Source organism: Geotrypetes seraphini, chromosome 4 (genome assembly GCF_902459505.1).
Source record: "Geotrypetes seraphini chromosome 4, aGeoSer1.1, whole genome shotgun sequence".
Classification (NCBI taxonomy): Eukaryota; Metazoa; Chordata; class Amphibia; order Gymnophiona; family Dermophiidae; genus Geotrypetes; species Geotrypetes seraphini.
This window is the reverse complement of record NC_047087.1, coordinates 260,815,197-260,829,778: the sequence shown is the minus strand read 5'-3', so window position 1 is coordinate 260,829,778 and position 14,582 is coordinate 260,815,197. Positions and strand designations below refer to the sequence as shown.

General features: G+C 41.8%; 1 protein-coding gene across 6 annotated transcripts in view; it reads left to right on the top strand.

Moving 5' to 3' along the window:
* EXOC6 (exocyst complex component 6) overlaps window positions 1-14,582 on the top strand; it is a 254,284-nt gene that overhangs the window by 84,139 nt on the left and 155,563 nt on the right. For all 6 annotated transcript variants that reach the window (XM_033941888.1, XM_033941883.1, XM_033941884.1 and 3 more), the window contains 3 exons: window positions 2,662-2,866; window positions 4,461-4,613; window positions 6,300-6,368. In XM_033941888.1, the coding sequence (XP_033797779.1) occupies window positions 2,662-2,866; window positions 4,461-4,613; window positions 6,300-6,368 (427 nt within the window). The remainder of the gene's footprint in view (window positions 1-2,661; window positions 2,867-4,460; window positions 4,614-6,299; window positions 6,369-14,582) is intronic.

The window sequence follows — 14,582 nt, the reverse complement described above, 5'->3', positions numbered from 1 at the left end:
TCAAGACCTCGAACCTGCTCACAAATGAGACAAGATCAGTTGTGGTAAACTTGTCAGAATATCCTTTGACTACAACGGAGATAGCTAATGTGTGGTACCAACCCATGTGTCTGCTGTCACAGCTAGCCACTCCTCTGTTCTGCCCAGGTCATGTCCACAACTCATCCTACCCTCATTAAATAGCTTATATGGGTTTTTAACTCTGCTGGCTGGTTTTATCTCACAGTATTAGTGTGGGTCTGAGCTAATTGCTATCACTTGGTAAAACCCACATTAGCTGCTTTATGCAATATCTTAAAAGGTTATCTCGGAGAGAGCGAGACCAGAAGGCTTTGAGCATTCGCAAATGCTCAAAGCCTAGTCCAGCCCGGCACAGGAAGAAGGAGGATCTCTCTCGCACCGCCCAGCCCAGCCCAGCCCAGCCCAGCCCAACCCAACGAGGGAGGATCTTCGGGCACTGGCACATCCTGTGCATTGGTGCTGGTGCCGGTGCCCAATCGGGTAAGAGTTGTCTTTGCGGAGCTGGGGGGGGATATAGGATCGCGGGGGAGGGGGGTGACACGTGCGGGGGGGAGGATGCCGGTTCGGAGTAGGCGGGAGGAGGTTTTAGCATGCGCGGTATACGCGTGTGCGCGCTATATTAAAATTTTATTACATAAATTTCTGTTCCCTGCGCGCTATATCCATGTGCGCGTTTTACACGGATGCGCGGTATATGAGTGAAAATACGATAATTATGATCACTAAATTTTAGGTAAATTTCATTCACAAGTGACTTGTACATTATCTTAATAAGAAACATATATAGAATAGAAAAAGTTATAAAATCTGTTTATAGAGCAACATAGATTAAATAATAAAGAAATAGGAGAGCGTAGTCAATTGTGGGAAAAGTTTATTGCTACAACACATAGACGGGGTTTCAGAAAATTCTTCTGTAACACACAGAAAGATATGAATACCAAAAGGGAATTTATTGTGTCAAGGGGCATCATAAAAGTTCATAGCTAGAAAATAAGATTAAATGATTTCTAGCACCAGTGGAAATAGAAGAAGCATGACATACATACACAGTAGTATATCTTGTGTATGCCTCCTTTGGCTGATGCTGCTTATGGTAAATCTGCAAGTATGCTGTAAGTTGGATTGAAACCTGCAGAGCACAACTAACCCACTGTAACTTATGGTAAAGGGATTTGGATAGTAGATCAAGTCAAGTTTGTCACAGTCCGTACCCATGGATAGCGCAGCGGGCCCTGTGACTAACGAATACTGAGCTGGCGTGGTCCCCACTGGCTTAGGGAACCCTTCAGGTTTAAAGTCTGTCGTCTCCTGCCCGCAATAGGGCTGCAGGTAAGTATTCCCTTTCCTTGTGAGAGACTAAGGACTCGGACAACAAAGCAGGTTTCCAGCTTTTATTCTGGCCAAAAGCCAAATTGTGGTTAAAGCTCACCACTGTCTTGCACCACCAGTCCCGCGGCTTTCCTTCTCCAGCACCCCGTCCTCCCTCTTGACACAACTGGTGGTGGGTTATCTACGAGTTTGATGAGACTTCACCTGCAGTTTAAATTGTATTTAAACTTTATGTCGGTTCCCTGAAGCAGTACCGAAACGTGGCACGTCGAAACCAGTAAACAGTCTAAGCTAAGTTTCAGTATTTTTAATATACTTTCAAGTTATTTAAAAGAGACGTTCCTCTATAACTCGATAGCTAGTGATAGTATAATGAACTATTACGAGTACTGGTTTGGATTTGCATTGAACACTGCGATGATTGGGTGGTGAAGCAGAGTATTCAGCCTTCATGTATCTGAGCAGAGTTCTACTAGATATGCAAATCAATTAAATTTGGGTTGAATTAGTTTTTGACTTTAATGGAGTGCCTTTCTTCAAGATTTGTGTTCTAAACAAGCAGCCTTTCTTGAGCTGTTGCCAAGCCTACCACTTCTCAGCTGGTTCAGCTCAGAACGTAATGCAGTGCAATCACAAGAAAAATATACTTCAGGGTTTTTCTCTTATGCAGTTTAAGCAGCCTCCAAGTTCCATTACTGGTTTTAACTGAAACACTCTCCTAGCAGGCAATTTTCCACAGCAGCAATTTTCAAACACTAAAGTTCAAAAACCACATTAGCACAAACACTTGCAGCTTCAAAATCCTTACAACTCACTTTTACAGCAACTTATGTCCAAGGCCTCGGCATAAGTTCCTGGCTCTGTTGCCCTGACTGGGGTATTCACAAACTCCATGTGTTCAAGCTGCTGCTCCACTGGAAAGGAAGGGATTTCTTCTTTCTCCCAGTCTCCATTGCTGCTGCTGCTGTCTGGCTGGGGTAAGGGCTCTGGTTGCTCTTTGCACAGCTGCTGCCCTGCATGCTTCTCCCCCTGTTTTCTCACTCTCTGCTCTTTATGGAGCTCATGGGACTGATTTTCTTTTATTAGAACGATAAATGCACAATTAAAGCACAATTCTTTTTAAAATGTGACTTAAGAAAGTTGAATGTTTTTATAGATACATTATTTCTGAATGTGAGTCTATAAGATTTTCTGTAGATAATCATGCCCATTGTTTGCTGGCTATGATAGATAATAGTAATAGAAAAAGGAATTTGCTTTGAAAAGTGTATATTGTGACTTTAATAATTTATCACTTTGTTTTAACAGATACTATTCTGCTCTAAAAACTATGGAACACCTAGAAAATATTTACCTTCCCAAAGTTGGCCAATATCGGTTTTGCCAGATAATGATAGAAAATATCCCTAAGCTGCGAGAGGAGATAAAGGACATTTCTATGTCTGATCTTAAAGACTTTTTAGAAAGTATTCGAAAGCATTCGGACAGAATAGGAGAAACTGCAATGAAACAGGTGAGACCAAATACGATAGATGTCTTTTTGGTCATCTGCATAGATATAAAGTAACTCCTCCTAGTTTCAAGTTTATTTAAAATTTCTTATACTGCTTAATCGGACTTCAGAGTGGAGTACAATAAAAATACAGCTTACAATGATAAAACCATGTTAGAACTTGACAATAAAATTGACAGGGGAGGATAGAAAAACGAAAAGACTCCCTGAATAAAAACAAACGGGAACAAGAGGAAAAAAGGGAAGAACTACAATATTCTAAGAAAAGAGAACAAATAAGGGATAAACAATAGGAAAGGAGGTTTCTTTAAAGAATTCAGTAAGTGGTTTAGCTCTTATAAGGGCAGTTAAGTTTCGTAAAAATTTGTAGTTCAGCTGTAGATGGATATTTTAAAGTGCAGTCCTAAATGAACTAAGAGTTACAGTAGAACTTTTGTTCAAAAGCCATGCATTAGAATTGTGCACTGCAGAACTCCTGATGGTGATAAATTAATGCCTTGCAAATTATTGTTGAGATTAAAACCACTACATACCACTGTGGTAACATGTCAGTTTTCAGTATGTGTAGAAGTCTTTCTTTCTTTTTTTTTTTTTTCTCTCTCTCTCTCTCTTTTCCTGTCCGTGCATGAACCAGTCCTTGACCGTATTCCTTTTAGTGCATGAACCAGTTCTGAACAGGACTGGTTCATGCATTGACAGAGGAGAAACTAAAAAGATTTATCTTCTCTTTAAGAAGGCCATCAGGGCCAGGTTACCCATGGCCTGGGCACCCAGCACAGGAAGGCCCTTGATCAGAAAGCCCCTAAAGCTGTAGCACCTTGGTGGACCACGAGTTCCTATGTGGTCCTGGGGAAACATTCTATGGTATCCTCTTTCTCTGCTACCATCTTAGAACATATTGCTCTTATTTTGCAGGCTGCCCCTTAGCAATATATTCCAATATATGTATTTGAATTCAAGAAAGCTTGAATTCAAGATCTCTAAGGGAGAGGAAGGAGATAATAGATGATATGGACAGGTAGACTAGATAGGTCATATGATCTTTATCTGCCTTTATTATTAGGTATCCTTCAGAATACTGTAATGTCACACTTATTTGTGGTTATATTAAATCTAATAATATCAAATTTTATTTATTAAATGAAAATAACATTAATGTGAATATTTGAACAACCAGTCAGCCTAGTAAACAATAACATGAATGACCAGAAATTATAAAAGCTTCTGAAAATAGAACATTTGTATGAGTCAGTCTTCTGTGAGTTTCAGAAAGCATTGTTTGATAGCAAAATTTACAGTTGACATGGGAATTCAAAAATTCAAAGCACATTAAAAGTGTATGTGTGTATTCCTTTAGTTATGAGTTCTCTGTCCAGCTAACTGTCCTTGATTATATTTTGAGTTCTTACCTTTGGCTTGAGATATCTAACTTGGCTCATAAGCAAGTACCTCTTAATGGAACCATTTTTCACAGGTACTGTTGCATCAAGTATAAGTTATGCTTTCTTGAGACATTTGCTTTTTCTTTTGTACATTTTGTTTTAACTTTTAGTGATTTTTTTTTTAATGAACTAATACCATTTTACTAAAACAGGCACTGCAGCAGAAAACCTTCAATATTGCTTTGCATAAACAAACTGGAATGAATTATAAGAAGTCTGCATCTGTAATTAATGACAGGGTTCCTGAAGATGGCCATAGAAGATCAGAGCAAGGTGCTGATGAAGATGGTGAACCTGAGGAGGAGGTGCCTTCATTATTTATAGCATCTTGCTTTTCTGTCTTTTCCTTTCTGACAATAATAATACCTAAAAGGAGAAATGAGCTAACTCTTATAACTCTCTATATAAAATAGTTTACTTAATTTTAATGTAGGAGTAATATATAATCCCTTTGCAAATTAGTATTACGATTCTCTTTGAGTATACCGTATTTTCACGCATATAACGCGCGCATTATACGTGTTTTTACAAACCATGCATAACCTTGCGCGGTATATGCGTGAGCGCGCTATATAAAATTTTTTTTACATAGTTCCCACCCCGCCCGATTCATCATCCGGAAGGACCGCTCACACCTCCACCACTCGCACTCCCACCCCGATGGACCGCTCGCACTCCCACCTGAAGAACCGCTCGCACCCCCACAGCCTCCTCCCCCTCCCCCATGGAGAAGCTGTCTACCTTGTTTCTGGATGCCAGTGAGCCCAGCTGCTTCCTCTGCCGGCGGTCCTGCCCCTTCTCTGAACCCTGCTGCGCTGCTTCCTCTTCCGGCGGTCCCGCCCTTTCTCTGACATCAGAGAAAGGGCGGGACCGCCGGAAGAGGAAGCAGCGTAGCGCAGGGCTCAGAGAAGGGGCGGGACCGCCGGCAGAGGAAGCAGCTGGGCTCACTGGCATCCGGAAACAAGGTAGACAGCTTCTCCATGGGGGAGGGGGGAGGCTGTGGGGGTGCGAGCGGTCCTTCGGGTGGGAGTGCGAGCGGTCCATTGGGGTGGGAGTGCGAGCGGTCCTCCGAATGATGAATTGGGCGTCGGGGGGGGGCATCAGGCTTTCAGGATGGGGACAGGACTTCAAGGGGGGACAGGCAGACCTTCAAGGGGGGACAGGACTTCAAGGGGGGGGCAGCCAGAGGACAGTCGGGGCAGCGAACGGAAAGTCGGGGCGGGTGAAAGGAGAGTCGGGGCAGCCAGAGGAGAGTCGGGGCGGCATGCGCGGTATACCCGTGAGCGCGGTATATAAAAATTTCTTTACATAAATTTGTGTTTCCCGCGCGCTATACCCGTGTGCGCGTTTTACACGGGTGCGCGTTATCTACGTGAAAATACGGTAATCACTGCATTTTATTTTTAACATAATTTTCAAATGGTCTGTGTAGTTGTATCTCCTATATTTTTCATGAAGTTTCAAAGGGACCATCTAAGATTTAAATCCATGTAAAGTACATGGCTTGAAATTTTCTGCATACTTTGCACTTGTTCTTTTGGGTGGACAGCTGAGAGGGGGCAAGAAGTGCACACATCTTTGAAAATATAGGGCCTTTCTGTATCCTACTTTGCACTTTTCAATATTTTTCTTTTTATTCTGTATGAGAGGAGCAGAAAAGTTCTCAGCCCAACCAACTTCCTAAATTCTGAGTGTTATTTTGCACTGTAGCTGAAAAGAGTATTTTATTTTGCAAAGTGCCAATTTGCAGAATCATAATTCTATGTTTTTGACGTTGTTTCAGATCATTGATTGAACTATATCAATGACAAATGTGGAATTGTCTTGATAGCAGTGTGTAATATGTAGTATAATGTCAACAGCAATCATTAAAAACTGTTATATTTGTGCTAAAAATAGAGGTATAATGATCTGTTTAGCTATCATATTTTGTGGTCAGAAGCCATTTATTTTAGAAGTCTAAAATAACCTTTTTTTTCTCCTTTCTTTAGGTTTTAACTGCTCAAGATTTAGTGGATTTTTCTCCTGTTTATAGATGCCTGCATATTTATTCAGTTTTGGTATGCACATATTTGAAAAATATTCCTTAAACTTTTTCTTTTTCCCTTCTTCCATTCATTCTTTTGTTGGTCATTTTAATTTATACTTTTCAAGTATTGCCTAGACTTTCTCTAACCAAAGTATAAATTCATATGCATTATACTGAATATATAATTGTTAGCTACTAACTGTCATTGTATACACACTAGCCATACTTTGCAATACTGGGAAGACATGTAAATCAATAGAACATAAGAACTGCCATCTCCGGATCAGACCTTCGGTCCATCAAGTCCAGTGATCCGCACACACAGAGGCCCAGCCAGGTGTACACCTGGTGTAATTTTAGTCACCCATATCCCTGTATGCCTCTTGTAAGGAGATGTGCATCTAGTTTGCTTTTAATTCCTAGAACGGTGGATTCCACAATAACCTCCACTGGGAGAGCATTCCAGGTGTCCACCACTCGTTGCGTGTAGCAGAACTTCCTGATATTTGTCCTGGACTTGTCCCCCCTTAGCTTCAGTCCATGTCCTCTTGTCCGTGTCACATTGGACATTGTAAATAATTTTTTTTCCTGCTCTATTTTGTCGATTCCTTTCAGTATTTTGAAAGTCTCGATCATATCCCCTCGCAGTCTCCTTTTCTCAAGGGAGAACAATACCAGCCTCTTAAGTCGTTCCTCGTATTCCAAGTTCTCCATACCTTTTATTAGCTTTGTTGCTCGTCTCTGCACCCTCTCCAGCAGTTTTATATCCTTCTTTAGGTTGGGAGACCAAAGTTGGACACAGTATGCCAAGTGTGGTCTGACTATTGCTCTATAAATCAGCATTATAACTTTCTCCGATCTACTCGTGATTCCTTTCTTTATCATGCCTAACATTCTATTTGCTTTCTTTGTCGCTGCCACGCATTGTGCCGACGGTTTCAGGGTCCTATCTATCAGTATACCCAGGTCCTTTTCTTGTTCGCTCTTACCCAGCCAGAGTTGCATCTGACATTCTATACTCGTGTTCCTTGTTCTTTCTGCCTAAATGCATTACTTTACACTTTTCCACATTAAACTTCATCTGCCATTTCTCCGCCCATTTCTCTAACTGACACAAGTCACTCTGAAGTTCCTCACTATCCTTATGTGATCTGATTGCCCAGCATAGCTTTGTGTCGTCTGCAAACTTGATGATCTCACTGGATGTTCCTTCTAGGTCATTGATGAAAATATTAAATAAGATGGGCCCAAGTACCGAGCTCTGAGGCACACCGCTAGTCACTTTCTCCCAGTCTGAGAACTTCCCATTTATGCCCACTCTCTGCTTTCTGTTCTCTAGACATTTGCCTATCCATCTTAATATATCTCCCTCTATTCCATGGCTTTGTAGTTTCCTGAGAAGTCTTTCATGTGGAACCTTGTCAAACGCTTTCTGGAAGTCCAAGTATATTATGCCCATCAGTTCTCCACTATCAATTTGTTTGTTCACGGTCTCTAAAAATTGAAGTAAATTCGTCAAACATGATTTCCCTTTCCTGAAGCCATGTTGACTGGCTCTCATCAGGTTGTGTGTATCCAAGTGCCAGACTATAGTTGAAGTGTAGATAGAGCCAAATAGCATTCATGTGTGATCCTTGGAAAAACTGTAGAATTTAGGTGGCATGAAAGTGATCTTAATAAGCTTAAAACTGTTTTAGTATTTAAAAAATGCAGTGGCGTCGGCTGAAGGCAATTTTTTTGAGTGGACCAACAGGTTGCATGGGTGGGCAATAGGGTTGCCAATTTTTTGAAAGAGAAAAACCTACCCATAATTCACCCATGCCCTTCCAGAGCCACACCCCTATCCCACTTCCAGTACGTTCAATGAGGGTAGCAGTGCAGGATTCAGTGGCTGCAGGCCACATTGAGGGTTGGGAGAATTACAAGGGACTGTACTCTTTAGCCCCATTGAGCCATGTTATGCCCCCAAAACACATATGGTACTGAAGACAAATATGTTCTGTATCCACAGAACCTCCTGGCCCTCTCCCAACACTGGATGCAGAATAGAGCTAGGACATTTCCCCCATAAAACTCTCCATACAAAGAAGTTTTTGTTTTTAGTATAATCTCAATAAAATAGGCATATTGTAAAGTAATACAAAAATCTATAAAACAAAAGATCACTCGGATCCTAAAGCAAATCTACTATGCCAGCACTAACTTCCAAAACAAGAAACCTACCTTTGATCGTATTTTAGGGCCCTAAATATTACATTGAGGCCATAAAATGTCAATACATCTGTTAAGAAAACTGAACAAGCCAAATTACTACAGAGTGCTACATAGAAAATTTCATACTAACAGAATATCTTGGTTGCACACACAACACAAATGGCAAATACAGAGTAAGTGACCACAAACTATAAACATAAATTAAACCAAGACCCTAAGAAGCCAGAATTTGCAGTTAGTACAAAACCAGAGGTATAGAAAGAGATACATTTCCTCCTGTTTTGTGCAAAATATGATGGATCTTCAAAAATTTTCCGCACATTAATTTTTTTAAACATTATTTATTAAATATCTCAAAAGCAAATTATGTCACTACCTGCAAGATGAGCCAGTTTGCCTGACTGACTAATCATATGACATTCTATGAGACACCCTCTTACCACTTCACCTGCCCCAACAATTTCCTGCAAAAATATGAAAGTGTGGAAACTATTTGAAGAACCATTGTAAAGATGTATATGCCAGGGATGATGATAGAGCTGTAGAGAATGATACAGTGACAAAATTTGTCACTGTTCCCGTCCCTGTGGATAACCGCAGGAAACCATCCCCATGTCATTCTTTAAGGAGAGAAGGAAGAATCAGAGTGTGAATGGACACAACTACTGACCCTCAGGCCTTGCACCGAAGAATGCTGGTGTAAAAGGACTAAGGTTGAGATAGACAGTAAAGAATAAAAAAAACAAGAGAATCTAGATCAATGTTATTAAATAATGAATCAATATATATAAATGAAATGTGTGCTCAGTGAAATCAACATCAATAAATGCCAAATATCTTCTATGAAAAAATCAAGATCAAAATCACGGAGGATATTTGAGGACATGGGAACACAAGGACTTGCTTGCCAGCTGGTATAGGGCGTCATTACACTTTCATTACTGCCTTCCTGGTCAGCCGAGATAAGTATTTTTCTTATCTTCTTATATTGTACATGCACAAGTTTGCTTGATGGAGGTAGGGAGGGCGTGTGCGATGATGTATATGGTTAAACATCTTTTTCAGCCTTCCAGTGGCATTTATTGATGTTGATTTCACTGAGCACACATTTAATTTATATATATTGATTCATTATTTAATAACATTGATCTAGATTCTCTTGTTTTTTGATGCTACATATATTTGAGAATTTAGTTATTTATTTTTATATTTTTTTCTCTCGTTTGATTTTTTTGGATAGACAGTAAAGAATGACATGGGATGGTTTTCCACGGTTATCCTCGGGAATGGGAACAGTGATGAATTTTGTCACCGTGCCATTCTCTAGCTGGGTGTGTGATTAGAGCAACTCCTCTTGTCCCACTGGCCAGACAGTCCCAAGCCTGTCGGAAGCTAAAGGTGCAGCCTGATAGTGTCCTTTGGGGTTCCCTCCTAAATTTGTGCCGTTTGCTCTAGCCATGTATAACACTAGCTCTTTCAGAATGTAAATTTCAATCTAATATATTCTAATCGCAAAATTGGAAATAAAATTATTTTTCTACCTTTTATTGTCTGGTCTTTTTTTTTTTTTTTTATCATGTTGGTCGCAAGCTCTGGTTTCTGCTTTCTTCTGTCTTCTCTTAACTCACTCACCATGGTTTCCTGTTCATTTAATATTTGTTCTCTCTCCATGTCTACCATCCATCTCTGTGTGTTATCTTATCCCATGTTCAGCATGTCCCTATACTTCCCAGTCCCACATCTTCCCTGTGTTCATATTCCTGCATCCATCATCATCTCTCAGTCCCTATCCCCTCCTCTTGTGGCCAGCATAACTCCTCTATGAACGTATGTCTCCATGTCAAGTATCTCTCTTCGGTGTTCTTGTTCTCCCCCATATCCAGCATCTCTCTTTGGTGTTCCTGTTCTCCCCCATGTCCAGCATCTCCCCTCTGTGGCCATATACTTTCCACTTGTGTTTAGCATTGCCCCTCTTTGTTCATATACCATCCTCATGGTCTGACATCTCTTTCCCTTCTCTTCCCTTTTGTGGGTGCAGCACCTCTCTCCCTTCCATCCAGCCCCCTCTCCTTCCATGGGTCCAAGACCTTTTTCCCTTTTCTCCAGCACCCCTCCTCCCAGGGGGTCCAGCAGCTTTCTCCCTTCCCTCCCCATCTAGGCTGTCTGGCATATGATCTCTCTGTCTTCCTTTTATGCAGCCAGGTAGCGATTTACATATGCCAGCTCTGGGGACCTTCTTTTTGGAAGGCAGACTTCTATAGTCTATGGCTTAAAATTGGCAGGAAGAGAGAGAGATTAAGTTTACATGTGCTTACTAGTGTGTCCTGTGCAGAATGCCACTTTGTTGAGATGGCTTGAGGAAATCCATTGGTTATTCCTAGGATAAGCAGTATAAAATCCGTTTTACTACTTGGGATCTAGTTAGGTACTTGGGACCTGTATTGACCACTGTTGGAAACAGGATTCTGGGCTTGATGGACCTTTGGTCTATCCCAGTATGGCAATTCTTATGTTTATTTTCTTTGATGGTCATCTTGATAAAAGGGTCATGTTAAAGGCAGAAGAAAATGGCAAAATGTATCCAGGATTGGTGAAAGAGGAACATATTATACAGTTTGTATGGAACCAGACGGCAGATATCTATGGCATTTTGTTCCTGCAAAAGCAATTCAAGAGAAGACTCGTGCAGAAATAATTGCTGATAATTTGGTTGCACAGTTGAGAGAAAGAGGAGCAGACAAAACTCTTCAAGCTATTGAAGGTGATTCCTATAATGTAAACACTGGTTGGGAGGGAGGAGTGATGTATTATGTTGAGGAAAAGCTACAAAAGAAACTGGTGTGGATTGTTTGTAACCTGCACACCGGCAAACAGCCATTCAGACACTTGGTGAATGCTTTAAATGGCAAGACATTAAGCAACAACAAATGGGCAGGTCTCTTTGGAAAATTGCTGGATTCTGCTTCTGAACTGGAAATAAATCCTGATTTTACAAAGATCTGTGTTGGTCCTGATCTTCCTTAGCTGAGTGATGTCATGATCAAAGACTTAAGCTCAGATCAAAGCTGTGGCTATAGAATTGTAATTACCATTAAACAGATATCTTGCCAAAGGATATGGCTCTGTTGGAAGATTTCAGCATATTGTCTATTTTTTTGTAAACCACTTAAAACTATTTCTATTAGTAAGTATTTCTAAGTAATTAAATCAAATCATAAGAATACTATGAATAATAAATGGTCCATTTAGTCCAGTATTCTGTTTCCAACAGTGGCCAGTCCAGGTCACAAGCTATGTTCCCGCTAAGCTGCGCTGGGGTGCGCGGGCGCACAAAATATTACCTCGCAGCGCACAAGTTTCTCGTCACAGCGCACACAGTGTAGAGCACAGTTCTTCAACCGCCGGTCCGCAAACAAAATCTTGCCGGTCCGCGAAGGATTCGGTCCCCGCCGCAACGAAAGGCCGGCGTCAGCTGACTTGCAACTTCCTGTTGCAGTCGCTGTGCCGGGACTCCTGCCTTCGCCGGGACTCCTGCCTTCCACCGCGTTTGCCTCCTGCCTTGTCTCCGCACCTCCAGACCAGCAGCGGCAGCTGTGTATGCTTTTAACTTCGGCACAGAGCTGCCCCTAATCAATAGTTTAGCGCGGTTTCATAAGGCAGCCTCGGGGCCTTTGCTAGGCCGGCCCACATCGCATCATCGAAGCGGGCCGGCTATCAAAGGCCCCGAGGCTGCCTCATGAAACCGCGCTAAACTATTGATTAGGGGCAGCTCTGTGCCGAAGTTAAAAGCATACAGAGCTGCCGCTGCTGGTCTGAACTCTTGGGCCGCTGAAGGAGGGCAAAAAGCAGCTGTCCTGGAGGTTTCCCTTCCTCTCGCCTTTACAGGTTCCTTTTTTCCACCTTTTTTTTTTTCCTTCAAACGGCAACGGGCCCCAGCATCGACATCAATCAAGTAAGTTCCACTGTCAATCAAGCGGTTCTGCTCGGCCAAAGCTTCCCCTGTGACATGAGCCACCCTCAGGGGAAAGAAAGTGACCCACAAAGGTGAGGGGAAGGGGGGCAGATGATGGAAGTTGGGGGGGGGAGAGAGAGAGAGAGAGAGAAGGGGACAGATGATGGAAGTGAGAAGAAGGGAGAGAGAGCAGAAGGCAGATGGATGTCAGTTGAGAAGGGAGAGCAGATGCTGAATGGAAGTGGGGAAAGAACACATACTGGATGGAAGGAGGAGATAAATAAAGGGGGAAGAAAATAGTAAGATAATGGAGGGGTGAGGGAAAGGGGTGACAAGCTGTGTGTAGACACAGTGAAAAGAGGGAAACGGGACTAAATAGTAAGAAAGAATTTAATTTAGATGGAGGCAGAAAATAGAGAAGGAAGACCAGAGAAGAAAAGGGAAGAGAGAGCAGAGAATGATCAGATCTGAGTGGAGGAAATGAGAAGAGAGATATGCTAAAAACCACAGGGGGGAGGGAAGGATAGAGATGCCAGACCATGAGGGGAACAGAAGGAAGATGATGGATGCTAGACCAAATTGGGGGGTGGGGGGGGCAGGAGGAGAGATGGCAGGGAAAGACAGACAGTGAATGGAAGGGGCAGATGCTGGACTGAAGAGACAGAGAAGGTTATCATGCTGCTGTACCGGGCCATGGTACGCCCTCACCTGGAGTACTGCGTCCAGCACTGGTACTTTAAGAAGGACACGGTACTACTCGAAAGGATCCAGAGAAGAGCAACTAAAATGGTTAAGGGGCTGGAGGAGTTGCCGTACAGCGAAAGATTAGAGAAACTGGGCCTCTTCTCCCTTGAGCAGAGGAGATTGAGAGGGGACATAATAGAAACATTCAAGGTACTGAAGGGAATAGACTTAGTAGCTAAGGCAGGGAGAACGAGAGGGCACTCTCTAAAGTTGAAAGGGGATAGATTCCATACAAACGTAAGGAAGTTCTGTGGTAGAAAGCAACATATTTATTTGGCTCATAACTTGCTGGCGCCCGATATTTTTAGCTCACAGTGAAAAAAGTTTGCTCACAACACCCGCCCGCTTAGAGGGAACACTGGTCACAAGTACCTAGCATTCAAAGCTACCAATCCTATGGCAAGCAGTGACTTACCTCAAGTCTGCCTCAATAGAAGACTATGGACATTTCCTCCAGGAACTTGTCCAAACTGGGTTTTTTTTTTCAACCCAGCTATGCTAAGCACTGTTAAACATCCTCTGGTAATGAGTTCCAGGGTTTAACTATTCGTTCAGTGAAAAAATATAGCTCTTATTTGTTTTAAAGGTATTTCCATGTAACTTCAGTTTCTGTGTAACAAACCTTTTTCGTGGGTGCTGACTCCTAAAGTAGATCCTGTCATCTAGTAACTATGATTTGGATTATTCTTCCCAAAGTGCATCACTTTGCATTTGTCCACATAAACTTCATCTTCCATTTGGATGCCCAGTCTTCCAATTTCCTAAGGTCATCTTGCAATTTTTCAATGTCTGCAAGTTTTAACAACTTTGAATAGTTTAGTATCATCTACAAATTGTAATCACCTAAGTTGTTCTGATGTCCAGATTATTTATAAATATGTTAATAGCACCACCTATTTTAACATTGCTGACTGGATTATTCTTCAGCACAAAATGCAGCTTTTGGACAAGCAGTTCTCTGCATCCTCTTTGCCTAATGATGTTTCAAAAGTTATCATCATCATCATATCTCAGTGGAAGAGACATATTAGAGGCTATAAAATGAAATAAGTTCTTACCATCAGACTCTCCTCCATCACTTCAGTTTCAGGAGGAAGGTGACTGGACCTGTAGGGAGAATGAAACATGCAACTCATTCCCAGATTTTTTCTGTTTTAAAGGAAGAACATTAAAAAAAGAGGCTAGATTCTGACATGCCACAGGTCTTTTGATGTATTATCTAGTAGCACACAGGACAGCTGTTATTTAGTGTAAAGTGCTAATCCATAAATCTCAGCAGCTTACACTGTAGATGAAATTGACACTGAAGGACCCTTTACAGAAGATAACGTTAGT